The sequence below is a fragment of the Platichthys flesus genome, chromosome 14 (genome assembly GCF_949316205.1).
Source record: "Platichthys flesus chromosome 14, fPlaFle2.1, whole genome shotgun sequence".
NCBI classification, from domain to species: domain Eukaryota; kingdom Metazoa; phylum Chordata; class Actinopteri; order Pleuronectiformes; family Pleuronectidae; genus Platichthys; species Platichthys flesus.
Window position 1 is genome coordinate 16,372,451 of NC_084958.1, and position 26,766 is coordinate 16,399,216.

The window sequence follows — 26,766 nt, forward strand, 5'->3', positions numbered from 1 at the left end:
TTGATCTTCTGTCAATATGGCCTAAGAGCAGTCATCTGTACATGTCAGGCTGATAAAGCTCTGTTCTGCGCCCGACAAAAAAATCCCTGAGTCATGCTGTGATTGGATGAAGTGAAGGAATTAGCTGCCAAAATATTGATTTAATCTTCCTGCGTTTGATGATTTTTTTTTTCTTCTATGTTTGCATGTGGATTTGCCATGTTAAACATTATCATTTACTCTACATATAGCCTACTAGTGGTTGAAGATAAGTATAATCATGCAATTCGTTTTTTTTTTACAATAGATCTGCACTGATTAGTGCATTGATGAGGTTAATCTGCCACTGTTTTGATAATCAAATAGTTGTTGCAGTTCCTTTTTTTTTTAAAGGACAACTGTCGAGATTTGCATTTTATAACTGCAATAAGAAGATCTGATCCTTTTTTTTTTGTCACATTTACCGTAGACTGAAGTTTCACTCGTCTTTAGACTGTTGGTTTGACAATTTAAAAAGTCAAATTTTAGTCTGACATATTGTAAAAGGCTTTTTCTTCTTGCAACTTTCTAGCATTTTTTAGAATTCAATCAATTATTTTTTAAAAGAATTGATTGAATATAATCTATCAATCACTCTGATTAGATTTGTTGCAGCTATAGGGCTCTTTGTCAGAGTGCTGAGATGCTGACTGATATGAAGGGTGCAAAGATCAGAGCCTGAAGTGCTCTCAGGTATTCCTGTAACAACAGCATCCGATTCAAGAAATATAAAAAGTTATTTTTCTAAAGCTGCAGCAGAAGAAGTAATTGTAATTCTGGGAAACACGTTTCCTGCCTAAAGTCCTAGTAGTTACATAGTAAATAGACGTGTATGTCTCAGCTTGTCGAGGATGAGTTATTTCTGATGGACTGTGTGTCTCAGTTCCCAGGTTACGATGTGGAGAATGTCCTGGGAAAAGAGGTGGGCCCCCTCACCGCTTACGTCCGAGTCGTCACCAAGAAACCTGCCCCCTGGATCGGCCTGGAAGAAATCTGCCTCTAATGGACGTCAGGGCAAGTAGCTAATGGTATCAATCCTCAGGCTCCAAGGATCTGCATGCACACCAGGCCCCCCGCCCCCCGCTGAAGGCCTCCCTGACAGCTTGAGGCTGCTCTGAAGTCAAGAAGACAAGGTCTTGTTTGTGTTAATGATATGTGATCCTGTGGACCAGGAGTTGACGGCCCAAGGGCAGGCCAGTGGCATGCAGTCTGTCAGAGCAGCCCACGTGCTGCCTCGACTGGGATCTGACTTTCAGAGCAGAGCGTTTGAGAGTCAACACGTTTTTTTAAATTGGTCTAAAAACCCTTTGAGACCAAGTCATCTACCTCTGTATGTAAGATTACTGACACCGTGTCAATAAACTTATTTTTGCTGACTTTGCTTTCTCACTTCCTGTTGTACTTTTCTGAAAACACTCACACGCCAGGAGACTTCTGCAACTTTTCAATGATTTTATTGTAGATTCCATAAACAAAATATTCTCCAGGTTTTATACAAACTATATAAAAGATCATGCTCTGGCTCTTATACAAAGTTTGGAATTATAAAAAAGTGTACCATGTCAGGTATATCATCATGTCATAAATGCAGTGGTAAAATAATTTAATACAGAGGAAAAATCCCACAAAATATGGCAGCAACATCATATATTTTCCAGTGCCATTATGGTAAGCTTAGAATACATCTGGTACAGATGGTAAACACGAAGTGTCTGTTGAGGTATGTCTCCTGAAAGCGCAGTTCATAGAGTGAGTGTGTCACCGCCTCTCGCTGCCCGAGGACAGAGCCGCGAAGGAGGAGTTGGGCATCTGCTTGAAGAAGTCTCTGAGGCCGGAGAGCTCCCTGGTGAGCTGATCCACCGTTTTGTGAAGTCTGTCGTTGTCGGCGTTCAGTTCCATCATCTTCTCCTGCATGTCATAGTTGCGCCTCTTGGCTTTGTCCCTGCTTTTCCTCACTGCAATGTTATTCCGCTCTCGCCTCTGTCGGTACTCCATGCTGTACCTGTCCACCGACTTCTTGCCCTTCTCCCGGCCCATCTTCCGCGGGGAGGACTTGGCCGAGCTGGCGGCTGACGCGGGCTCCGGGGTCGTGGGTGGGGTGGGCTGTCCCGTGGTGAGGCTCACGGAGGTCTGGGCGCAGGTCTCGATCTGCGAGGGCAGGGACGAGGACACGTCGCTGTCACTCCAGTCGGACTCCTGCTTGATGGGCGCGCTGAACGCCCCCTTGTCCAGCTCGCTGTCCGCCCTCCTCTCCGCCGGGTACGCGGCTGACAGCGGCGGCGGCTGCGGCTGCTGCTGCATGCCGCCGGGCAGCACGGAGCTCTGCAGGTTGTAGAAATCCGCCTTCTCCTGCTTCACGGTGTTGAACAGGTCGAGGAAGAGCTCGTCGTTGCACAGCTCCAGGTTGGGCACGGCTGTCATCGACTCGATGTACTGGCTGAAGTCGATGGCGCTCTCGTCGTCGTACATCGCCGCGGCGGTGCTCAGCTCCACCATGGTGCCGTCCTCCGCCGACCCGTCGCCCCGGCTGCCCGGCTTGCACGCCCCGTGCTGCGGGCCGCCCAGCTTGGCGCACTCGTAGAAGTTAGCAGGCTCCATCGCCCAACTCATGTTGCATTGTGGAGACACGCAGTGGGAGTCCAGGCTGTATATGTCACACATGAACTCTGAAGACTCGTCCACGTGCTTTAGGGAAGAAACTTTTTCGTGTTGTTGGAGTGACGCACAGATGTGACAGCTGTTTGCAGCTGGATGGCGCTGCGTAGTTTCTCTCTCTCGCTCTCTCTCTCTCTCTCTCTCGCTCTCTACAGCTTCTGCTCCTTTAATCTTTAAAGTCGAGCTGCGTTTATCCCCGGGTGCTGACTGTCAGGCTGCTGTCAACAACGCTCACACACTTCCTGTCACTCATCTGAGGCGCCTGTTCTCCCGCAGAGTGTTTTGTATCGTTTCCGCCGCTGACGTCACACGTGGCCGCCCTCTCAGGAGCCAGTCAAGTGCAAACGGGGATCACGTGGTGTCCCTTCACTTCCCATTTGAGGAGAGAGGGGCGTGTTGCTCGTTGCCTCCCACTTTTTACTATGATCGTATGAATGGCTGGGACTTGTTGACATGCAGTAGCTCTGCTCGGCTCCGGTGTTTGGACTTTACTTTAATCTGTCCGACTATAAATGTCAGCTTCAAACGCTGGTGGGGAGATAAAAAAATCAATCATCGCCAGTCAACCCTCTGATTTCAGATGTTGTATAAAGTAAAAGAACAGAAGTACAATCACACACGTGTCATTAAAGTGTGGATGCTCCCTGTGTGAGTAGGTTATCGTAGTTAGTTATTGTCGTGCTCATACAAGTGAGCAGACCATGTGGACTCATAAGACACGTTGACGTATTCCTGAATGAGCCGGCTGGACAGAGGTCCAGGGCCGAAGGGTCAGGGACACCTGGGTGACACCGACAGAATGTCAATAGAACATACACTGATCACAAAGAGATATAAGGTGACCGCAAATCGATTCGATGGTGTTTGCAGAGAGACCCACAATGTCTACAAAGGCCCAGAATGATGACAAAGACACGTAAAATGAACAAATTGAGACACAAAATATTCACGAGGAGACATGTGGACCACAAAGAGACGCAGAATGACGACAAAGACCCATAATTACCCTAAAGAGAAACAAATGAGACATAAAACCAGAAAAGACGTAAAATGACTCTAAAGGGGAACTAAAGATTCACAAAGAGAAATGAAATAACAATAAACTACAAATTGTTCTTCTTCTCTTTCAGTCTGGGGGCCTGTATAAAAGTGGTGGGGGGGCCTTTGGCACAATAAGACAAAAAAATACTTTTGTGGCGGTGAAACATTTGTCAAACAAACGCTTAACTTCTTACATTGCAGAGAAGTTGTCTTCTGTCCAGAACCTGCTAATAAAATCTGCCTCATGAAAAAGTTCCAGCTCGAGTTTCTTCTAATCATTCACACAGAAGAACCATCAGAAATGTAAAATGGACGTTTAATCTTGTTACTAGTGGAGGCAAAACTCATTGTAACTACTTTAAATACTTATAGTAGTTTAACAATGCATCTTATTTTATTAACTGCAAACAGCTGATTTTATTTGTACAATTTTATTTGTACAATTTCTAATGTTATACTTGTGAAGTGATGATAATATATCTGTCAAAAAAATAAAATATAGAGTTTATACGTAGTCAAATAAAAGGTCCAGTGTTTTCCCCTTATGGTGGAGAAATTTAAATATTCAAGAAAGTACATGGAATATGAACTGAAGAGCTGTACTTGTGGTAATAGTCACATTCCACTAATTTGCACAGAGATTCAAAACTGAACAGATAGATAAGATAGGTGGAGGGGTGGAGAGAGAGATGAACAGATAGATAGATAGATAGATAGGTAGGTGGAGGAGATGATAGATAGTTGGAGGGGTGGGTAGATGGATTGAAAGACGATATATGAGCTGAATAATATGTACAAAATGTTAGTCAGACAGGATTACATCTTAGGTGGTAATTATTCTCTCGTGTCAAGAACAAAATGTTTCTGATGATGTCAAAACGAAAAATCTCATCTATTTAAAAAACAGCCTTAAATGACACACGTGCAGACACTTCTCAGAAACGCCTCGCTGTTTTCCTCCTGGAGATTAAGCAGTACTTTTCCTCTGTCCCGGTCTCGTCTCAAAGGGAAACTGCGCCACGTAGTGATCGTTGAACGCACCTACAGGTCAAGTCACATAACACATACACACTGTGTCCATAAAGAGGTTTTTTCTTGTGACGCTGTGATTTAATTGCCGAATAAATTCATACTTATATATTACACTCATTTGTAATTTTTTTGCATCCATCCTTAAATAAATCTGAACTTTATAAAAGATGTTAAAATGTGTGTACTTCCTGATTAAATGTCCCAACACTGCCTCCTTCTGTTGTCTCTGTGTAGATTTAGGTCCTTCTGTAAAATCCATATTCACAAATCAATAATGGTTTATTCGTGGTCTGCACGTTGTTTAAAAATGTTTCCCTTAAGGAAAATAATCTGCCGCATTTCATTTCATTTACAGTTCGGCCATAAATCCACATTTTCAGGATTTTACGATTTCCCTTTACATTTATGTAAATATGTAAATTCAATGACATTCTTCTATATTTATAAGTTTTTTTTTAAAGGTACAGAACATAGTTAACCGTAGTGCATTTTATATTTATGAGTTTTTAATCATTACATTTGTCTTAAATATTATAGCATTTGCTAATTTTTACTTTGAGGCAGAAGAGTTGCACAAATTAAATGTTTTAATTATTTAGTTGAAGTTTCAATAAAGAGAGACGTGGACTGTTTTCCTGTTGGACCAAACCAAATTATCTCAGGGTGTGAGTGTGTAGAAGATCACACAAATGAAAAACACAATGTATTTTTATTAGCAAATGTAGAAACATGTATAGTTATATAGTTGTATTTAAAGTACTTTATATGTATGAAGACTTCTCTTTATGTTTATTTGAAGTCGCATTAGTAGAAAGTCATCCGACCCCCCCCCCCTTCCTCTCTGAAGTGAACGGATCGCCTGGCAGGAAACGCACCATCGCGGCCTCCCATTGGTCCAAAGTTCCCCGCGAAAATTACGTCACTGGCAGTTTCGCGCCAGTTCTGCAGCACACGGACGTGAACACAAGAAGAGGTAAGAACAGTCTGAGTGTATTTTTACTGGTTTAGCATCAAACTGGGAACGATGGTGGTTAAATCAAAGCGTCGCTGCTTGAACTCGTCTCAGTGATCTTACATCAGCATCCAGATTTGTTTGCCTTCTGGGTTTAAAGCGTCAGATCAGTGGAATCAGGTTCCAGCTCATTGTGTCTGTGGCCTCATGTCAAATGGTGGAAAAGTTATGACGTGAACCGAACCACGGTTTTCTATAAAACTCCCAAAGACCCAGATTTAACGACGTGGAAGTGGAGGCAGGACCCAAGTCTGATGATTAGTTAACTTTTATTTTGTAGGATGGATTATTGATTTATTAAAATCCAATCGCCAAAACATAGCAGCTACAAAGGTTTTCATAATAGACGATGGACGAAGGCCTTGATTTGCACTTTAACATGTATTCTTTAACCGTGAATTCGAAAACACTGTAGTGTGGCGTCACCTGTGAATATTATTAATCAGAAACATTTCAGTTCCACTTAAAGACATGTTTGTGCATTTCATTTAGCAGGTAGAGGGAAGATGATACAATAACAGTCCAGATCTTTCAGTCTGCTCATCATGTGCATTGAATCTGTCAATAAAACAACAGGAAAGCTGGATTTTTCTCAGTTTAACAGTACGTCAACACACAATGGTTCATAATTTCAGAAGATTTGCTCAAACATTCAAACTGAATGATATCAGATATGGGCCTGGTGTCCTCGCTGCCAACCCAGCAGAAGAAACAAACACAGCAGGCCTGTAGTTTAAATTCAGACAAGAGGTGTATGAAATCCAGATTATAGGTTTGGAAGAGTAATTTGAAATCTGCAGGTCATTTAATTTGAATCTATTTGATCTTTAGATACTGCAGCAACCATGTCTTCACCAATGTCGACTCCTGGAGGCCGCAAACGTGGAAGGAGCACCAACCCCTCCACACGTGAGTTCATCGGTTCCTAATTGACTTAAAACCTCGTGCTGAAAGATTCTGAGATGGTTTTAATATTCAAATGAGGTCTCTTGTACACTGTTATTCATTTCTCTACTCGTGTTCTGTGTATGCTCAGCCACGAGCGAGGGCCCCATCTCGCCTCCCTCTCAAAGGCGCCGGGGTCAGGACTCCTCCACCGGGGACCTGATGCCGATGCCCACCTCCCCGGCCACCGACCTGCTCAGTCCCTCTGCACCTCAGGACGCTTCCCTGTTCTCCAGCCCACGACCATCGGGTACGTGAGACCGTGACCGGTGTGACCTGATGTGTTTTATTGTTTCATCATTTTCCACTAGAGGGGTTTTAACTGTCCCTGTCCTAACAGTCTTAGCCCATGATGTGGACATGAGCTCCCCCCTCATGTACGGGACCCCCAGCTCCAGGGTGGAAGGGACCCCCCGCAGCGGAGTGCGCGGCACCCCGGCCCGGCAGCGTCCTGACCTGGGGTCGGTCAGGAAGGGCCCACAGGTCGATCTCCAGTCTGAGCCGGTCAGTGGAGGAGTCGAGATTTAGTGCATTGATTATTATCGGTTTATTCGTATAAGATTAAAACTAAAACAATGTTTGAAACTCAAAACCATCCAAAAACTGTTTTCAGCCGAGTGCTGACGGTGCAGTCGCCAGTGAACAGAACGCCGGCCAGAGACTGGTGATCTGGGGGACTGACGTCAACGTGGCCATCTGCAAGGAAAAGTTTCAGGTATGAACATCGTCGCACATTAAATCATTTTTTAAAACACTTTTCCTGCTCCGAAGCCGTGAGAGCTGACGTTTGCATGTTTTGCTTGCAGAGGTTCCTGCAGAGGTTCATCGACCAGACGTCCACCGAGGACGAGAACGCTGGCCTGGATCTGAACGAGCCGTTGTACATGCAGAAGCTGGAAGAGGTAGTGTAAGACTCCGTGCTGGTTTAAATGGGGAGTCGTAACGGTACCACCAGTCAAAACACTGGTTTAAATCAGGTCATTTAATTTGTTTGAGCTACTTTTTGGTCACTTTAGTTCTTTTTTTAAATCGCAATATTGCAACAAATCTCATTTTAGTTCATTTTGATAATCAATATTTTTCTCTGCCACAGATCAGTGTTGTCGGAGATCCGGTGCTGAATGTGAATAGTCTTCATGTGCAGTCCTTTGATGCAGAACTTTACAGGCAGCTCATCTGCTACCCGCAGGTAAAGTCCTTCATTTTATACCCACACGTTATTCTCATGTGTATTAAGATTCAAGATTTACAGTTTTTATGACATTTTTGCTGTGAAAAGTCTTCATCAATTTCTTGTACATTCATAAAGGGATCAATCTGTATTTCCACCTGTAAGTTAAACTGAATAGAAACAGACATCCTATTGAATTCATAAATAGACCATCGATTAGTATCTTCTGGTAAATTAATTATAGTTTTCAGTTGGAATTGACTTGTAAGATTATTGTTGTCACAGTTAATGTACAGGACGTTTTCAGAGCTTTTGTCAAATTGTATTTATTGTTACTTGCGTAGCTGTTTGACATATTAACACTAATAAACCAAGTCCTTTTTTTTCCCTACAGGAAGTCATTCCAACCTTCGACATGGCCGTCAACGAACTTTTCTTTGAGCGTTTCCCAGACTCCATTTTGGAATTCCAGATCCAGGTTCGCCCCTACAACGCTCTGAAAACCCGGAACATGCGGAGCCTGAACCCAGAAGGTGTGTGTGTGTGTGCCTACGTTAAACGTGCCTCACACGTATGAGGGCAACATATTCATCCCATATTTAGTGTGGGATATTTGTGAAGGGTTTTGATAAAACGTGCGGTATCGGCTTCAGCCTAAAGCTTCTGTGTCGCCGTATGCTTTGCCCTCCGCAGACATCGATCAGCTCATCACCATCAGCGGCATGGTGATCCGCACCTCGCAGCTCATCCCCGAGATGCAGGAGGCGTTCTTCCAGTGCCAGGTGTGCGCCTACAGCACCCGCGTGGAGGTGGACCGCGGGCGCATCGCGGAGCCGGCTGTGTGTCGCAACTGCAACACCACCCACAGCCTGGCGCTCGTTCACAACCGCTCCGCCTTCTCCGACAAACAGATGGTGAGACTTGGGCGGGGTTGAGGGGCAGATTGCTAAACAGGCAGTGACACCTCGGCTCACAATATGCGAGGTGGCGATTGGTGGCATGTTGCCCCCCCCCCCCCCCCCCCCCCCCCCCCCGAGGTGCCGACATCTGCTCATTTGTTGATCCTCTGTTGCGACAGATCAAAATTCAGGAGTCCCCTGAAGACATGCCGGCCGGTCAGACGCCACACACAACTATTATCTATGCTCATAACGACCTGGTGGACAAAGTGCAGCCAGGAGACCGAATAAACATCACTGGTAAGGTCTCATCTTTCTATCGGAGTTTCTTTCTTTTCTTTTTATCCCAATTTTCAATAGATGTTATCAGATTTAGTCATCAACCTGCTTCTTACCCCCCCAAAACATTCAATATTTGAAATCTTAAAGTCCTCCAGCACAGAATATTTTCTTTTGGGGGAAAAATGACAGAAAACCATAAATTTATTATTGATAACTAGAATATTGCCTTTCATTTGAATCATTTCTACTATACTGCTTCGTTTTTCTGACCAACTGTCAACAATTCAATGATAACTCTACAGAAAATCCTCATATTTGAGACGCTCCCCATGAATAATCCATCACTTATCAAAGTTACTGATAAAGTCAATCATGTCTGCACCAAACTCTTGAGTAGAGCTGTTGAACGATCACTGAGCAGTTTCTCAAACGTCCCTGCAGGCGTCTACAGAGCCGTCCCCATGCGCGTGAACCCCCGCCAGGGCAACGTGAAGTCCGTGTACAAGACCCACATAGACGCCATCCACTTCCGCAAGACGGACGAGAAGCGTCTCCACGGCTTGACCGACGAGACCGACCAGAAGCTGTTCACCGAGGTCCGGGTGCAGACGCTGAAGGAGCTGGCGGCCAAGCCGGACGTCTACGAGCGCCTCTCCTCTGCACTCGCACCGAGCATCTACGAGCACGAGGACATCAAAAAGGTCTGTGTGTGTAAACGGATGCAGAACAGAAAATGAGCGTGGAATTCTGTCAGAAGTCTGTCGCACACATGACAATGCCCGGTGAAGGGATTTAATGGCCACATGTGTTTTTATAGACAATCTATGTTTGATAGAGTGCAGCAGGAAACAATAGGTGAAGTGCAACTGCTCTATTTATGTGGGTGTGTTAGTTTCAGGGCTCGGGACAAATTTGAATATGCATCTAATCCAGCACTTCATCGAGAATTTGACGGAATATAATCTGAACAAAAAATAATGCTAACTCGTCCGCTCCCTCCAGGGCATCTTGCTGCAGCTGTTCGGCGGCACCACTAAGGACTTCAGTCAGACCGGCCGCGGCCACTTCCGCGCGGATGTGAACATCCTGCTCTGCGGAGACCCCGGCACCAGCAAGTCCCAGCTGCTGCAGTACGTCCACAACCTGGTGCCCCGCGGCCAGTACACCTCGGGGAAGGGCTCCAGCGCCGTGGGTCTCACCGCCTACGTGATGAAGGACCCGGAGACCCGGCAGCTGGTCCTGCAGACGGGAGCTCTGGTGCTGAGCGACAACGGCGTCTGCTGCATCGACGAGTTCGACAAGATGAGCGACAGCACGCGCTCGGTGCTGCACGAGGTCATGGAGCAGCAGACCCTCTCCATTGCCAAGGTACATGTGATTCATTGCATACATGTGCGGAAAAAAACGAGGAGCATATGAGACCGAGAGATCCAACACGTGAACCCTGTCTCCTCAGGCTGGAATCATCTGCCAGCTGAACGCCCGTACCGCTGTGCTGGCCGCCGCCAACCCGGTGGAGTCTCAGTGGAACGCGAAGAAGACGACCATCGAGAACATCCAGCTGCCGCACACGCTGCTGTCCAGGTGAAGATTGTCTGTCAGGGCAAATCATGAAATCATGATTAGAACAAACCAGTGAATGATTTGAAGGATATTTGGAGCATCCTTGGGTTTTATAACTGATTTACTTAGAAATACTTGTCACCTGCATATGATGCTGAATAAAAACTGTTTTGAGAAAACAGTTTCTCAGATATGACGGATCGACATCCGGCCTAAAGTTCTTTTTCATCAGATCTTCATGATTTATTCTCACACTGTCGGTTTTTAACGTGAAGTTTTCGCGCTCCACCAGATTCGATCTGATTTTCTTGATGCTGGACCCTCAAGACGAGGCGTACGACCGCCGGCTGGCCCACCACCTGGTGTCGCTCTACTACCAGAGCGAGGAGCAGATCGAGGAGGAGTACCTGGACATGGCCGTGTTGAAGGACTACATCGCCTATGCACGAACCACCATCCAACCAAGACTGAGCGAAGAAGCCGGCCAGGCCCTCATTGAGGTCTGTTCATTCTACCCAGTTCTACAGTCTCTGAGCCTGATGTTGAAAATGTCCAGACAGATTTGTTTTGAGAACCTTTGAAGACCTTGTGCGTGTTGGTCCACAGGCCTACGTGGACATGAGGAAGATAGGGAGCGGTCGAGGAATGGTGTCCGCCTACCCCCGGCAGCTGGAGTCCCTGATCCGGCTGGCAGAGGCCCACGCTAAGGTGCGCCTCTCTGAGAAGGTGGAGACGATCGACGTGGAGGAGGCCAAGCGGCTCCACCGCGAGGCCCTCAAACAGTCGGCCACAGATCCCAGGACGGGCTTCGTGGACATCTCTATTCTCACAACAGGTTCGTAAGATGGAGAGGCCTGGAGAATGTTTTTAACTCACTGCCGTGATGCACTTTGAATTGTAGCAACTATTTTTAAACACAGGCTTGTAATATGGTACCTGAGCTTGGGCTCGGATTAAAACTCAAATGATGTATATCAAATCATTCATATGGTTTTTCATACTGTGATAACTCAAAGTGTAAAATGGTAGTTTTCTTATAAATCAATTTATCGCTTCAGGACTGTTTTCTTATGTTGGAATTAACGCTGACACTGATTGTGTTTAATCTGTTAAACAATAAAAGGAGAAGAAAAAGAGGAAAACGGCCAAAGTCCCAAGTGACATTTTAAAATGTCTTATTTGTTCAAAAGAAAGTTTAAAAAACCCAAATATGGTTTATTATTATAAAGGAAAACTACAACCTCTGACACTGGAAAGGCTGAAGCCATTCAATCTCTGACAATCCTTTTAAAATTTACCCTAACGATATAAAAAAAATGTATTACCAGATTCATCGTCTCATTCTCCAGCTCTGCTCTGGATCTACCAATCTAATGGTTGTGTATTTCATCATGTTGATTTCTGTTCACAGGTATGAGCACCACCGCCCGTAAGCGTAGGGAGGAAGTTGCCCAAGCTCTAAAGAAGGTGATCCAGGCCAAGGGAAAGATGCCGGCCATAAAATACCAGCAGCTGCTGGATGACCTCCGAGGACAGTCGGAAACGGTAAATGTTTATTCAGCTTTTTTTAAGGCTGAGAGAAATCTGGAGCCGTAACAGTTTGTTTTACATTTATGCATTGGTTACAGTGCATAAATCCTTCATTAGATATGAGCTAACCGTTTTACAGCGGTACACAGAAATATAAACGTAATATCAAGTGAAGATAAACAATTTTTAAATGATATTTTTCAAAAAAATCCAATTATTCAGCAGTTTTGGTAGTCAAAGTAAATTTCCTCCCAAGAAAACAAAAAGCCTTAAAAGCATCAGTAATTAAGCTTTCGGTAGATATCTTAGACATTTTCCGTGTCCATGAACGTCGCCGCCACTTCCTGTCCTGACTCCTGGGCTTTGTTTTCAGGCGATCACGAAGGAGCTGTTCGACGAGGCGCTCCGGGCGCTGGCTGACGAGGATTACTTGACGGTTACTGGAAAGACGGTTCGTCTCCTCGCCTGAGACGCAACCAGCAATTATGTACAGTCGTTATTTTAAAATCCTGTCCCGTGTCCACCTCTTTTCTCATGCTGTTAAAAAAAAAAAAAAAATCTGTATAATTGAAGCACCGTGTGTTAGATGTTTATATTTCCTGGATTTTGGAGACGTGATTCACCAGATGAGTCATTCAAATAAAAATAGAATAAAAACAGCCTCACAGTAAATAGAGCATGCTTTAAACATGCTTTCATCTCCACTTGGTTTCAAGTGATGCTCTTGATGTTTTGTGATCTGACGGTAAAAAGCTCTTTTCTTCCAACTTGTACATTATCACTGAGTTTCTGTTTTGTTTTGTGAGCTCGAAGCCATTTTGTGTTTGTATCAGATTTCTAAATACGAAAGTTCTCTTCTCGACTCATTCCAGTTCTGACTTGCAGCTTGCATTGACCATTTGTTAATAGAAAAAAAATAAAATGTTGCTCACTCAAGGTGCTTGGAAAGTGTTTTTGTTTTTAGTGACTGGATTTAAATTTCATTTTCCTTTTGCTTAAAAGTGGTTAAAATAAACAAGTTTATTTTAGGGAGTGGTGTCGTACCATGATTAGTTGGTTCGGTCTTTAGCAGAGAGTTTAATAAGCGAGAGATCCAACACGTGAACCCTGTCTCCTCTGGAATCATCTGCCAGCTGAACGCCCGTACCGCTGTGCTGGCCGCCGCCAACCCGGTGGAGTCTCAGTGGAACGCGAAGAAGACGACCATCGAGAACATCCAGCTGCCGCACACGCTGCTGTCCAGGTGAAGATTGTCTGTCAGGGCAATCTGATTCGCATATTTATCGACAAAATGTTAATTACAGCTGTAGGAGTCAAATGTAAATATTTTCATCATGTATCATGTTTATCTCATCTGAAACCTAATTTTCATATTTACATCAATGAACTTAACTTAAAGGAGTGATGGATGGATAGAGGGATAGATGGATGGATCAATAGCTAGATATATAGATATAGGGATCGATGGGTGAATAGATAGAAAGATAGATGGATGGATGAATAGATAAAGGGATAAATAGATGGATAGATAAAGGGATAGATGGATAGATAGATGGATGAATGAATAGATAGATATAGAGATAGATAGATAGATGGATGGATGAATAGATAGAGATAAATAGATAGATGGATGGATGAATAGATAGATACTGGTCTTTGTGCCACAATTACTGTTGATTTTAGATTCATTGTTTCTTAACTTGATAAATAAATGAACTGTGTAGCGAGTGCAAACCCTTCTTCAGTCTTTTTAAAATGTTGTATTATTATTTATTGAAAACAATTTAACAAACATTTGGTGAAGGTGTCCGGTGTGGACCGGTCAGCACACCGACCGGGACAACGTGTCCTCACTGGGGCGTTGGGGGACCGGGCCTCTGCTGTGCTGCCGGTTTCACCGGCTGTGATGTCACACTGGTGTGTGTCAGTGTGTGTATGTGTGTGCTTCTTCTGGACTCGGCTGAAGAAGAAGATGGCGGCCGTCTCAGGTTGGTGTGCCTTCAAAACTAAACATCTACCCAGGCCCGGCGTGCGGCCGGACCCGGGGCCACCTCAGCCCGGAACCCGGCGAGCGCGTCCGTTAACCCCGACTTAACGTGTTCGCAGCGTCGCTCTGAGCTGTGATTTATCCGTAAATGTCTCCTCTGGGCACGGCTGCGATCTTCGCGGGGGCCGTCTATGTCGTGAAGCTACCGTGTTGGCTAACGGAGCTAAAGCAAGGCGTTGTGCATAGCTCGCCCCGTGAGTTAGCTGAATTAGACCACGGTGTTAGAAATCAGCGGCAGGGTTGCAAATGCTGATTTAACGTGTCACAGAGAAAACCCCCACGATCTAAACAATGCGATGTGAGAGTTTACGAAGCTGAAACGGTTTTATTTGTATGATAATTGTAAACAAGCGCAGACGCTGCCAGCTAGCTTAGCCAACTGAGCTACTAGAATATTCTATCACGGCGCGGCACAGTGCCCATTACGCTACGCACGAGTCGTTTGGTTTAAACCAGGAACTGTGAACACACACTTGTGTTGTGAACTGAAATACTAACTATAATACAGTTATCTAGCTGGTATCAATATAATATATCTGATTCTGGGGACGCCACTGTGGTGCACAATATGACGGTGGTGGAATTGTTTCAGTGCAGGCTCACTTCCTGCTAACGCGTTATGTTCTACATCTTACCAGCAGCTCCACATTTGTGACGTTAAATATCTCATCAGGGTTCAACTATGCATTTTTAATTATGCTCCACATGTTTGACGTTTTTGGAGTAACGCTCCCCTATTCGCCATAACGCTACAGCCACCGTAGTTGGCATGCTCGGCGCAGCAAATAGCCGGGGCCTGCGCAAGCGACCAGGAAGAAGCGTGGTTCTCAAAACTTGCAACGTAGAGTATTTGGATCAAATGGAAAAAAACACGATCTACACAAGTTCCACGCGATCGAAGTAGTTTTTTCTGTTGTGTGAGTGGAACCGTGCGTCACGGAGACGTTGGCGACAACGTTGCGCATCAGGAAGTGGTTCAATCATACAATAAACTGACTCAGGAGCTGGTGGCGACCTGCTGCTGGTTCCGTGTTAACGTAGCGAGGTTTATGGTTGTCGTGTTTATATGGTTACCGGGGCCACAGTGCAGCTGAGAGTCTGTTTTAAGAAATCAGAAAGTGAATTACACATTTCACTTTACACCTGGTGCCTTAGAATTAATATTACTACATATCAGCCACCCACCATGGGTCATTAATCTGACGTGACAAGGCAGCAAACAATGGCAAACAAACAATAAAGGTAATTTAATTAAAACATAAGTGGCACAAACTAAAGCTGATCATGATTATACCTTGTGTGTGTATAGATATATATATTTCAATTACTCATTTCTGAGGATGTGCAACCCCTTAGCTTCACTACCTTGTTCAAACTCAAGGGATGTAAGATTTCCGAGGCCAGCTGCAAATTTAAACAGCCTAATAGGAATTTATGGGTCAGTATTTTTATGCATTTTATACAAAACGTATATATTTATGAAGTTATCCTTTTAGATTTCGTTCAAACTCACCTAAAATTTGTCAAGAACAAAACACCAACGTAAAAGGTAAAAGCGAATTACCATGGATATCTATCAAAATCTAGGAGTAATTGTATGAAAAGGTAGTCTTGTCATTTAAAACAACATTAAATAAAAGAATGTGAGCTATAATACACTATAAGGAAGTAGGGTGTGGTGAGCACAGCCCTGTATGCTGACCACATAGTATCTGTTACGACTGGAACTCAAATGAATGATTCATAGTTTCACAGAAAATTAATCATAATATTTCGTGGGGCTGCATTCAAACTGTTAACCGTACCTCGATGCGTAGAGGCTTAATCGACCAAATTATCTTCGGCCAGGGTACAAAAGACAAACTCCACAGGAAGTAGGGGTACGTTTCCCCTGCTGGTTATTAGTGACTACATACGCTGTGTCAGACAGGAAATTCATAGTGTTGTATCCTTTTGAGTGTAAAGAAACCACAAGAAGGTGACATGCAATCTTGGTTGGTAAATGTAATATTCGTCAATCTCATCATTTGAAACCTGCAGGGAACATTGGCCACTTAGCATGGCCGTTCACTCTAAAGCTAGCTAGCCTGGAGAAATATGCACGATTCGAAAACATTCTAAATCATTAGCACAGTTGCTGGTGTCAGCATGTCTGCATTATAGTTTAGTGATACTTAGCAGCTGCTCTGAGCTAAACTGAGCAGCATTAGCATGTCGATGAGGAAGTGAAATCTTGAAAAAGTTCTAAGCAAATTTCTATTTTAGCAAACAGTAAAGCTCGTACACCCCCTTTGGGCCAACCCTTCATACCATTCGCTGCACAACAGATGTGAAATACAGATTTACTTATTTACAAAAAGGTGTCATTTCTAAGTATGATTTAATGTATGAAACCAGAGAGTGTGAAATGAATAGTTAAGTGGCAGGGGACATGTTTTGTGTGGTCACAGCTTCAGTCATGTGTGTGTCTGAAAAAGCCCATTTGCCTTCCCTCTCTGGATCATTATTATGAATAGCATCAGTTTTACTTAAAGTGCTGCCGCCTCAACCTCCACCACTCTGCCAGTCATGAGCTGTAAGTGGTTCAGCATTTACACCAGGAGTGCCTGTCAGGATGGGTTTTATACCAATGTTTGAGCCATCCTCCAAGAACATCTTCCCATTAGCTGAACACTTTGACCAGTTTACCACATTGGTCATAAGACGACTGGATCGTTTGTTTAAAAATCAGCAGCACAGGCCCATGTGCTCCAAATCTCATGACTGTCTACCAAGTGCTGCCGAGAGTGCACCAATGTATTTAGCAGTATCGGATATCTTTAGGAAATGTCTCTCAAATGAGATGCAGCTCCACAGCAGGGAGATGTAACGTTGCTGTAGTCTGTGGCTTGTGCGTACAGAGCATCAATCTGTTGTATCATTCCTGTATAACCTGTCCTGTCTTGTACATACTTCTTGATCCTAATCATTTAGATGCATTGTTTTTCAATGAATGGAGCCATGAATGTTTCCATAAATGTTTCCGTGAAGTGGGGGCACCGATGGTGACAAAGGCACAGGATAGACATGTCACAGCTTTATTTATAACCATTTGATAAAAAATTGGTGTTGGACTGTTGATAATTTGCATTAATTAATTGTAAAGGAAAAACAAAACTTATTTTCTCTGTCACAATTTTCTCTTAATATGGTTTGTCTCACCAACAATGTAAATTGAAAAGAAATGATTGAAAGAATGAATTGATTTTCAATACAAGCTATAGTATCTGCAGATTTTTTTTTCTGCTGATCAGCTTATTGTTTGAGCTTGATTTACTCTATTGGTAATTCTTCCTTATTTGTCTCTCACATTTGAGGTAGGACCATCACATTTATGGCATTGATAAATGGCCAAAAAACTATTCCCAACCATTTTACTGTTGCTTGAGTTTTCATTTTTAAGTGTGTTCTTTGATGGGGTTTCTTGATTTAGATTCTGCTTTACAGAAGCAGGGTGGGTCATGTTTGACTGACTGGAGGTAAACCTTTTAAATAGGCGTTGGCTACACCGCCTCTTTACCTGTTAGTCCAGCCAGTGAATTGTTTGTTTTATGCTTTCAATGACGTGTTGCCAGTAAGAATTATACAGAATATCTCCTGTAAGAGGCCCGAAGTTTGGTCTCACCTGGTCAAAACGTCTGTCGCTGTGAATACACTAAGGGTTTAATCAATATTAGTTTATAAAATGTTTTATTGGGAAACAGTGGTGCTCTCATCTGTTTTACCAACGTCTCAGACCTTATTTGGCTTGTTAAGTCATGATTAGAAAAGATCCACTGCTGCAAATTTCATAGCTTTTTAAATACTCAGACTCCTCAAACATTGTCTCAACAGTCTGCAGCCATGGGCTCGTCTAAGCAGCCGTGGGTTCGTCTAAGCAGCCGTGGGCTCGTCTAAGCAGCCGCCTAGCACTCTGAAAATTAAAATAACTGATGCCCACAAAGCAGGAAAAAGCTATAAAAAGATAATAAAGTGATTTCAGTGGCCGATGCCTCAGTTCACAATGTAATTAAGAAATGGCAGTTAATGGAAAGGGTGGAGGTCAGGTTGTGGTCTGGAAGAGAGAGAGAGAAAACTGCTCACAGGATGCAAGAAATAAAAATCCGAACCTTTTTTTACTTCCAACTGAAGAGGTGTAGCGCTAAACACTTTGCTGTGGCCCCCTGACCCCCCCCCCCTCATCTAAACATCTTCAAAAATAGTAGATACTGTAGATCGTAACAGTGCATGCAAGATGTCCAAGAATCTTTTGCAGGAGGGAACGGGTGAAAATCCTCCCAAACAATGGCCCTGTGCAGACCTGGTTGTAACATTCGTCCTGAGAGTTTAAAATGTGAACAGCTCCCTCTAAGGTCTGAACTCACCCAGGACACCTTTTAGATCGGACCCCATTCAGAGGTGGTCCAGGCCCATGTGGTAACATTGTCCAAAGTATTTTTCATACATTTGTTAATTTGCGGCCACTGTCCCAGTATCAAACCATCTGCATAATCAGATAGAAACATAATTTAGTCTTTGTGGAATGATGTACGAGCGGAGAAGTGAGATCGAATCATAAGTGGTCACAGGAGACACATTCTGAAACCTGATGATAACTGAAGAGAGGAGCTGTCCACTTATGATTGGACCTGATTGGATGTTCAGGTCTCAACAGGGCCAATAACTGAAAGACTCAGCTGCTACAATGAGGGGTTTACAAGTTGTGATGCACGTGAGAGTACTGACGATGCGAGGTGCCTAAACTTTGGTTTTGGGCCTTTTTCCTATTTATTAGTTTTATAACTGATAAATAAAAAAAAAAAATACACGCTTCAAAGCAATGTGTCATCTGCAACCAACTCTTCTTACCCTTCTATCTTTTTATAATCTGTTTATTTCATGATCCGTTTCTGTCATTGCAGGAGTTAAAGTTCCACGCAATTTCCGCTTGTTGGAGGAGCTTGAAGAGGGACAAAAGGGCGATGGAGACGGCACAGTCAGCTGGGGCCTGGAGGACGATGAGGACATGACTCTCACACGGTGGACAGGCATGATCATCGGACCAGCAAGAGTAAGCAGAGGGGATTGTCCTTCCACCACAGTCGTAGAATACTGTCTCACAGCTGATGTTACAAATGTGTTTTTTCTGTTTCTCTGTTTTTCAGACCAGTTATGAGAACAGGATATACAGTCTGAGAGTCGAGTGTGGACAAAAATACCCAGAGTCAGCCCCGACTGTTAGATTTGTAACAAAAATTAGCATGAACGGGATAAATAATTCCAACGGGTCGGTAAGTGTCATCGCTCAGTCTGACATGGTTATATACAAGTGTCGAGTTCAGAAATAGTTTTTTTTTTTGCGTCCCAGTTCTGTGATGCTCAGACGTGATGCGTTCAATAACTCACTGTCAGCAGTCCTGTCACGATGACTGATGTTGTGTATTTGTCTTCTCTCTCTCTCTTGTTTTTGTCTCACAGGTGGATTCACGTAGCATACCAGTATTAGCAAAATGGCAGAATTCTTATAGCATTAAAATTATTCTTCAAGAGTTAAGGCGTCTAATGATGTCCAAAGAAAATATAAAGCTTCCACAACCACCAGAAGGCCAAAGCTACAGCACTTAATCGTATGGATTGTGTCGACCCTCTGTCTTAAACCTTACTCTCTTAGAAATATTGTGTAAAATCATCGAGAGGCGCACTTCGCACATCTACAATATCGTCTGCAAGAGCAAGATTGGACTTTGTAATTACGTAGCTCATTCATTGATAATGTCCCTGCAGTTGAGCACTGAAAAATGGTCAAAAAGACTTTAAGACCACAGTTATCTGCCTTTAATAAAGTTTCTTTGACAACGACGTCTATGTTCCACCTGTTCCGGCTTGAGTGGGCTTGAAGAAGGAAGCCTGGCGCCACGCAGAGGCTGTCCCAAGTTTTATGTTCAAACAACTGATCACTGAAGTAAAATGGCAAGATGTGTGTACGATGGCATGTTCTGTAATTAATAACCTAGTCGAAGAGAAGCCACTTTTTTTTTTTTTTTTTGGAGATGTTAGTCAAATTTAGCAGGTTCATTGAAATATCATTACAAGATGACAGAATCATTGAACTGTGGCTGTAGTCTAAAAAGTAGTGTCACAAGGTAAGAACGTTTTTTTTTTTAAATAAATATATAAATATATATATCTGTACTTGACACAATACCATATTTCTGTTCTGCAGCTCTTTGACATGTAACAGACGTTGAAGCCTGTTCCGTTCTGAAACCCTTGCATTTAACTTCCAGTCACAATGACAGTTGTATGGAGTTGTGATTTTCTGACATTAAAAATCACTGTCTGCAAAAAAAAGAGAAAAAATGGAATCAAATCCAGCGGTCGAAGTTTATTTCACACCTTGGCTCCAGAAGCCTGTTTAACCACAAGGGGGCCTCTGCTGACATGCCAGGTTGGGGTTAGGTGGAGAGTCGGCCCTGTCATGGAACCCATGTTAATGAAGTGACACCACACTGCAGATACCTGACACAGTACATGATATTTGTTCTCATTAGAATAATAGAATCAAAACACTTTATACTTCACACCACAGCTCATTCAGTGGCATATCCATTAGAAGAACACTTCTCCTGATTGACAGTCCACACACACACCCCCCTCCCTCCTACCTCGCTATGCTGTGAACTAGTTCTTCTCGTCCACTCTCCTGATGCTGCAGTGCTCTGTAGAAGATATCTAATACGGCAGCGAGAGCAGAGGCTACTGTTTCCTCTGAGGAACTGGCCTTTTGTTGCTTCTCAGCTGGTAGATCATTAGTTACATTTAATTAACCAAATGGGTATTTTTCAGACATTCTACTGCTGGTGGTGCAAACTTCCATCCTCAATAAACACTCAATATGTCTGTTTAAATGATGTGCCGCAAAAGCATCGTTGAATTTATCTTTTTTCAATTTTGTAGAATTGATGGCGTCCTTCTTTGTTCCAGTGAGAGTTGAGTGGATTTCTGCGATTTCCATTCCCATAATCCACAGACTCAGCGATTTAAGGGAGGGATTAATCTTTTGAGTCGCATTGGGCCGTCAGTCCAATCCATCGCTTGATGTTTCGCTTCATCATTTGTCCTTCTGCCCCGAGCTCGTGACATCAATCTGATATTGTGACTACCTCTGTGATGGATGTGGAAGTTTGGAAAAGCTACTGGCCCCTCGATGTCCTCCGAAGCGTACACGTCTTCTCACGTGTGTCATGCCTGCTTGTGACATGTTAACGTGATGAACTGTGGCGGCTTCTGCATTCGACCTCTGTGACCTTTCGTGGCCGTATATCTCCCTCGCTGCAGCCGAGCCCGACTGCAGGCTGCTGGTCTGGGATGTGAACGTGGCTGCTGGCCACAATGTGACCTGTCCTGTCACAGCAGCGAGGCTCAAGCTCGGCCTGGTGATGATTCAAACAATCTCCCATGAATCCCCCCCTCTCTCTCTTTTGTGTCCTGCTGGGGTCCTCTGGTCCCAATGTGCTTTCTCATATAAATAATTAAATACACACCTATCTACATTTACACACGGTTACATATTTGAAACCAAACAAAAATGCATATCAGCATTTTTGTATCAAAAGTAGCAGCTTTTATTTCTATTCTTCAATTGCAATGTCTGAGCTTTGATGGCGTCTGTGCTCGCTCTCTGTTTCAATCAGCTCAGAGCTCTGTCCCCTAGAGGGCGCTCCATGCTCATGTTTGTCCTTGACGCTGCTCTGTGAAGGGCCCTCTGTGTAGAGGACATGACTTGTCTGCAAAGGCAGTGCCACTGTGACGCTCCCAGGCTCGATGTGTGCGTGCTGTCAGTAGTCTTTACCAAAGAGACGTGTCTTAACTGCCTGCTGTGGGGAGATTCAGCCCATCCATTTTGCAGGCTACTCTGTATAAAAGGCTCTTAATGGAGCTGGTGTTCTTATGAGGTTGCAGAGGCAATACATGTTGATGGATAAGTAGTTTACAATAGCAAGTTTTTAAATTTACAATAGAGAGCAGTATTTTCTCCTCAGTTTCTGTGTGCGTGTGTTTGTGGGTGTGAGATGAGTCAGTGCTCGCTGCGGAAGATGACCTCGCTCTTCTTCAGTCTGCAAGACGAGATCTGACTCTGTGGATGTGACAGTACACGGGCCAAGCTTCCAACTGCCACTCGCCCCCTTTCTTGTTGTGTTTATTGTTTGTTTCTTTCCTCTGAGATGTCATGAATATCAAATTTGGCTTGTGTTGCAGACGGTTCATTCAACAGCAGAGTCATCCCCAAATATAAAAGACTCAGCCCCAGGTTATGTAGGCTTATTCCTTCATTCACCACATGTACTTCCCGGCGTCGACTGCTCCTGGTGACTACACTTATATTTTGAGAATCTCATTTGAATGGAATCAGGAAATCCTTACTTGACTGTCTAACCTCCGGCCCCATCACACAAATCTGAATTTCAAACTCAGGCACCTGCATTAAGCCGCCAGCTGAAGCCACACAGAGCTTATTGCACTTGTAACTCTCATTCTATTCAATTCTTATCATTATATAAGGCAAAAATAAAGAGTTATATTGCTTTGGGTCAGAAGGGACTGACGGCCGAAAGCTGGAGAGCGCTGCTCAGTGATCTAAGATGGGAAGGAATGTGGTGAGGAGGACATACGTCTCGTCTGCCGGCAGACTGCTGGAACCAGGCCTCTGCTCCCAGAGCTCTCACCTTTTGCCCCAAGGGGCCAAAAGGTCACGTCTTGCGTCTGTTGATACTGTAAAAAGCTTTGTCTTCTTTATGGTCAGCGCGGGCAGAGCGTGTCTGTCTTCCTGAGAAACTCTTATTTGTTTCCATTCTCCACGTCCTTGTCATAACTTACTCTTGACTTTTACAAAAGAAGAGAACTCACACGGTCTCTGGTTCCAGATTGATATATGGAAATATTAAATACCAATATCCTATATCTCATCTTCAATAATAATCTAATTAAAAAACAAGACAAAAAAACTTTGAATATTATAATTAAATATAAAATAATTAATAAAGTCTTCTAACTATAACACAGAAAAGTAGATTACTGAACTAGACAGTACCGATATTAGCTTATTCCAGAAATGTAACCACATCCATATACGAAGTCCTGAAAGGAACAGGAAATGTCAGATTGATGGTTATCAGAATTGTGTCTGTGTGGTTTTCTCATGGGTCTGTGTCTTTATCTGATAATCCCAGGAATTTATTCCTATAGTCGTGGCTCCTTTAAAAAGTCTCACAAGTCTTAAATTGTACAAAAAGAAAGTCCTAAAAAGTGTGATATTAAAGTTGTTTATATCTCTAGACTCTCCCCTAAAGGAGCAACATCCCCTGTTGGTATCAACCCTCAGAAACACTAGATCTCTGGTCTGGCTGATGTGACATTTTGCCGACCCTTCGAAGGGGCTCTTTGGATGTTCTCATGGATTTTTTTCTCTTGGCATAAATAATATTAGCTGTGGTTGTTCACTCGATCCTTCATCGATAACAATCTGAGCTGTTTCTTAGCATGTGCTCTCACTAGCTCCTTCTGAGAGATCCCTTGATTGTCTTTAAACCTGCTTTAACCGATTTCCTTGCTCACTTGGCAGCAGTGCAACAATCTGTGGACACAGCTCTGACATATCTTCAGCCGATATGATGCTCACGTGGCAAAATTATTGTTTGCTTATTTACACATCCAAGGGCAATATTCATTCTCTTTAATCCCGGATTTGGTCTCCACCACCTCATCAGGGAAATGTGTGTCATGAGCCACTTAATGGTTAAAAAAATGATTGTGGTCCATGAAACCAAAACAACGAGCTCAAAGGAGTTAAAAGGTTTTGTGAAGCTGAGGTTAACCACAGAGTCATGTTTTTAATTAAAACTAGCTCAACAGAGCTTCAAACCACGAGCAGATTGATTAACGAAAATAAAGACATTTTTCATCAATCTTAAAGTTCCTTTATGTTCTAATTGTTAGATTAAACATTTCCCCAAAGATTCCCAGACAGTGAGATCCAGCTTCATGATTGTTTTTTTTATTACAATAATAACATTGTTTAGTTAAGTTGATTACCCCACATAGAGTTTTGTTGGGAGGTTTGAAATACATAGTTCCTGTTGAGAGTTTAAGTGCTGTATTTACAGTGAGGTAAATGAATGGCCTCCCCTCTCGCTGTGAGAAAAGAGGCCGATTGGAACCACATGTCTGATGCACTGCTGCCTCTCTGGGCCATCGACATGCTCCTCACAGACACATCCATGGTTCAGATATGCTGCCGCCGCCGCTGACTTCATCTTGATGCTCACTGATGCTGTGAGACTCGTGGAGCGACGGCCCGGAGTCACAGGAATGCTTTGATTTGAATCTGCTGGCGGCGTTGTGATGTATGGATGGAACTATCTGGAACATGAATTTCAAAAAGTCAAAGAGTGTCACTTGTAACTGCGCAGCCTCATCCCGGGTTTAAGTGACACAGAGCGGGGCTTCTTGCTAAATGCAAAAAAAAAAAGGGAAAATGCTGAGGGGAAAAGAGTCCAAATCGTCAGAGTGTGTACTCACTGCATTCCAGGTTATTTATACAGGGTGAAGAAAAAAAACTGTATAGACTTCATGTCTCTGCTTGGTGAGAACTATTAAATTACTGGTGGATGTTTTTAATTACTTCACATAAATGTTGGAGCACAACACTTCTCCAGTGTTTGGAGGAAGGGGGGGGGGTTGTGGGGGGGTCCATAATGTCTCACATGTTGAGGGAAGCACTGGCTTGCACTTAATCATGGTGGTCCCTCTGTGATTCTGGCGTTGGAAATGTGGCTTTGTGAGAGAAAAAAGTAAGCATTCCTTCTGCTGGCGCAAGGGAGAGGAAATGGGTAATAAAACCGAGAGAGGAAAAAAAAACCTCGGCGGCGTGCTGGAGCCACTGATTCTGGGATCCACTTAATTGCTCTTAAATGAAAAAGATTTTTGGCTAACCCATTTGCTGTGTTTAAAGAAAAAGTCAAGTCAAATCCCACATGTATACCAGCCAAGCAGGGACTTCTCATCCAGCAGTATGAGCCCTAATCCCTCTCTCTCTCGCTGGTGCCATCGGTAATATTATTATTAATATTGGGAAAGCTGCTGTTCACAGGCAGCGGATGCCAGAGGAGGCAGCGATTCAGCTCATTTAGTGAGGCCAGGAGAAGTCACTGGGGAAAGAGGATATCGAGTGTTTTTTATCTCTGTGGTTTTCTCCGGGCTCCTTGCTGACAAATATGACAGAAATAACTATATTTGCTTTAAAATTATTGACGGCAAAAGTTGTTTTCCTTTGGTAAGACTTCTCCGTCGTGTCAGAGAAATTGCGCTAATTCGCTGTAGCTCCGGCTCGGCTTGATCAGTGGTGGGGGAAGTGTCAGCAGCAGAACGCACTTGAAGCACTCGTTAGGCGGCAGAACGGCCTCTGAAAGTGTCATCGTGGTGGATCATTACCATTGATGCATCACTGCAGTATTCTAAAATGCCGGTGGAAGTGAAACTCATATGAACAACTCTATGTACTGTGAAAAGTGGCTTTATTTAAGAACACCACTTCCTATTTGACTAACTGGTCGTTTCATTTGTATGTAAATTCCTAATCTGCAAAGTAACTTGTGACTAAAGCTGTCAAAGAAGTATGATTGAATATAAAAGACTATATTAACCTCTAAAATGTAATGGAGTTTAAAGTCTGAAATACCATAAAATGGAAATATTAATAAGAACCTGAAATGTGTCCTGTCTCCAGGGTGGCCTCAGGTCCTTAAAGTGTCTTAAATTCAATTTTATGTATTTAAAAATCCTTAAATCTAATAAGTTTGTTAACCAGTTACTGTCACCACTGAACCTAATGGAACAACTACCTCTGTTGGTATTAACATATTTGATCAACTGCTCGTATATTTAATATGTAAAAATTCTTATCGGCAAAATAACTAGTGAACCATATATCAAATTAGTCGAATGAAGTAAAGACACAATATTTAGCTCCAGAGGAGTTTAAAATGTGAACGTAAACTATAGAGACCTGAGAAATGTTTTTGGAAACGCTGCTCATCTGAATGCACTAAGCTTCATTCAACCTTGAGCTTTTTCATCATTTTATTTCCATCCTGTTGCGTGGTGCGTTTTTTCAATGAGGCGACTTCCTGTTTAATAAAACATTCTAGCAAGTCGTCTCCTTGTTGCCATCACTGGCCGTTTTTGTTTCCGAGTGTGACGGCCGGGTGTGAAGATGCCACTCAGCGAGCCATTAGGGCCCGATGTGCCCCGCTGAGCCGCCATGTCGTGTCAGCCGCTCCTTTTGTCCTCATTAATTGTTGAGAGAAGTGTGTCACATCCTGTCAGGCTGACTGCTGCCGTCCCTCTGGTCACCCCTCGGTGCCCACTGCCCGCTGATGCTATTGTGGCAGCGGCGGCTGCGGAGGAGAGGAGAGCCGGGCCCTGCAGGATGTGGGACAATACTGGGAAGGAAGAGGAGGGAATCCCGGAGCTGTGTGCAGAAGCCAGGTCAGCC

At 43.6% G+C, this 26,766-nt stretch overlaps 4 protein-coding genes across 6 annotated transcripts in view; 3 read left to right on the forward strand and 1 right to left on the reverse strand.

Annotated features, from left to right (window-relative positions):
* spidr (scaffold protein involved in DNA repair) overlaps window positions 1–1,394 on the forward strand; it is a 30,230-nt gene extending 28,836 nt beyond the window's left edge. For all 3 annotated transcript variants that reach the window (XM_062403900.1, XM_062403901.1, XM_062403902.1), the window contains one exon: window positions 902–1,394. In XM_062403900.1, coding sequence (XP_062259884.1) covers window positions 902–1,021 — 120 coding nt within the window. In that variant the 3' untranslated portion in view covers window positions 1,022–1,394. The remainder of the gene's footprint in view (window positions 1–901) is intronic.
* A 62-nt stretch (window positions 1,395–1,456) lies between these two features.
* On the reverse strand, window positions 1,457–2,937 carry cebpd (CCAAT enhancer binding protein delta). The gene has a single exon (XM_062403904.1). It carries the CDS (start codon window positions 2,677–2,679, stop codon window positions 1,777–1,779), a length of 903 nt encoding a protein of 300 aa, XP_062259888.1. The 5' UTR covers window positions 2,680–2,937; the 3' UTR covers window positions 1,457–1,776.
* Window positions 2,938–5,617: 2,680 nt separating this feature from the next.
* mcm4 (minichromosome maintenance complex component 4) lies at window positions 5,618–13,084 on the forward strand. Its single transcript, XM_062405253.1, has 17 exons — window positions 5,618–5,719; window positions 6,590–6,667; window positions 6,795–6,953; window positions 7,044–7,207; window positions 7,317–7,418; window positions 7,510–7,605; window positions 7,797–7,892; window positions 8,269–8,407; window positions 8,568–8,788; window positions 8,953–9,073; window positions 9,497–9,756; window positions 10,058–10,423; window positions 10,512–10,639; window positions 10,911–11,118; window positions 11,225–11,453; window positions 12,030–12,163; window positions 12,522–13,084. The coding sequence occupies exons 2-17, from the start codon at window positions 6,604–6,606 to the stop codon at window positions 12,615–12,617; spliced, it is 2,583 nt and encodes an 860-aa protein (XP_062261237.1). The 5' UTR covers window positions 5,618–5,719; window positions 6,590–6,603; the 3' UTR covers window positions 12,618–13,084.
* Window positions 13,085–13,960: 876 nt separating this feature from the next.
* On the forward strand, window positions 13,961–20,397 carry ube2v2 (ubiquitin-conjugating enzyme E2 variant 2). The gene is made up of 4 exons (XM_062404860.1): window positions 13,961–14,136; window positions 19,136–19,284; window positions 19,379–19,504; window positions 19,692–20,397. Exons 1-4 carry the CDS (start codon window positions 14,055–14,057, stop codon window positions 19,836–19,838), a joined length of 504 nt encoding a protein of 167 aa, XP_062260844.1. The 5' UTR covers window positions 13,961–14,054; the 3' UTR covers window positions 19,839–20,397.
* Window positions 20,398–26,766: the final 6,369 nt, after the last annotated feature.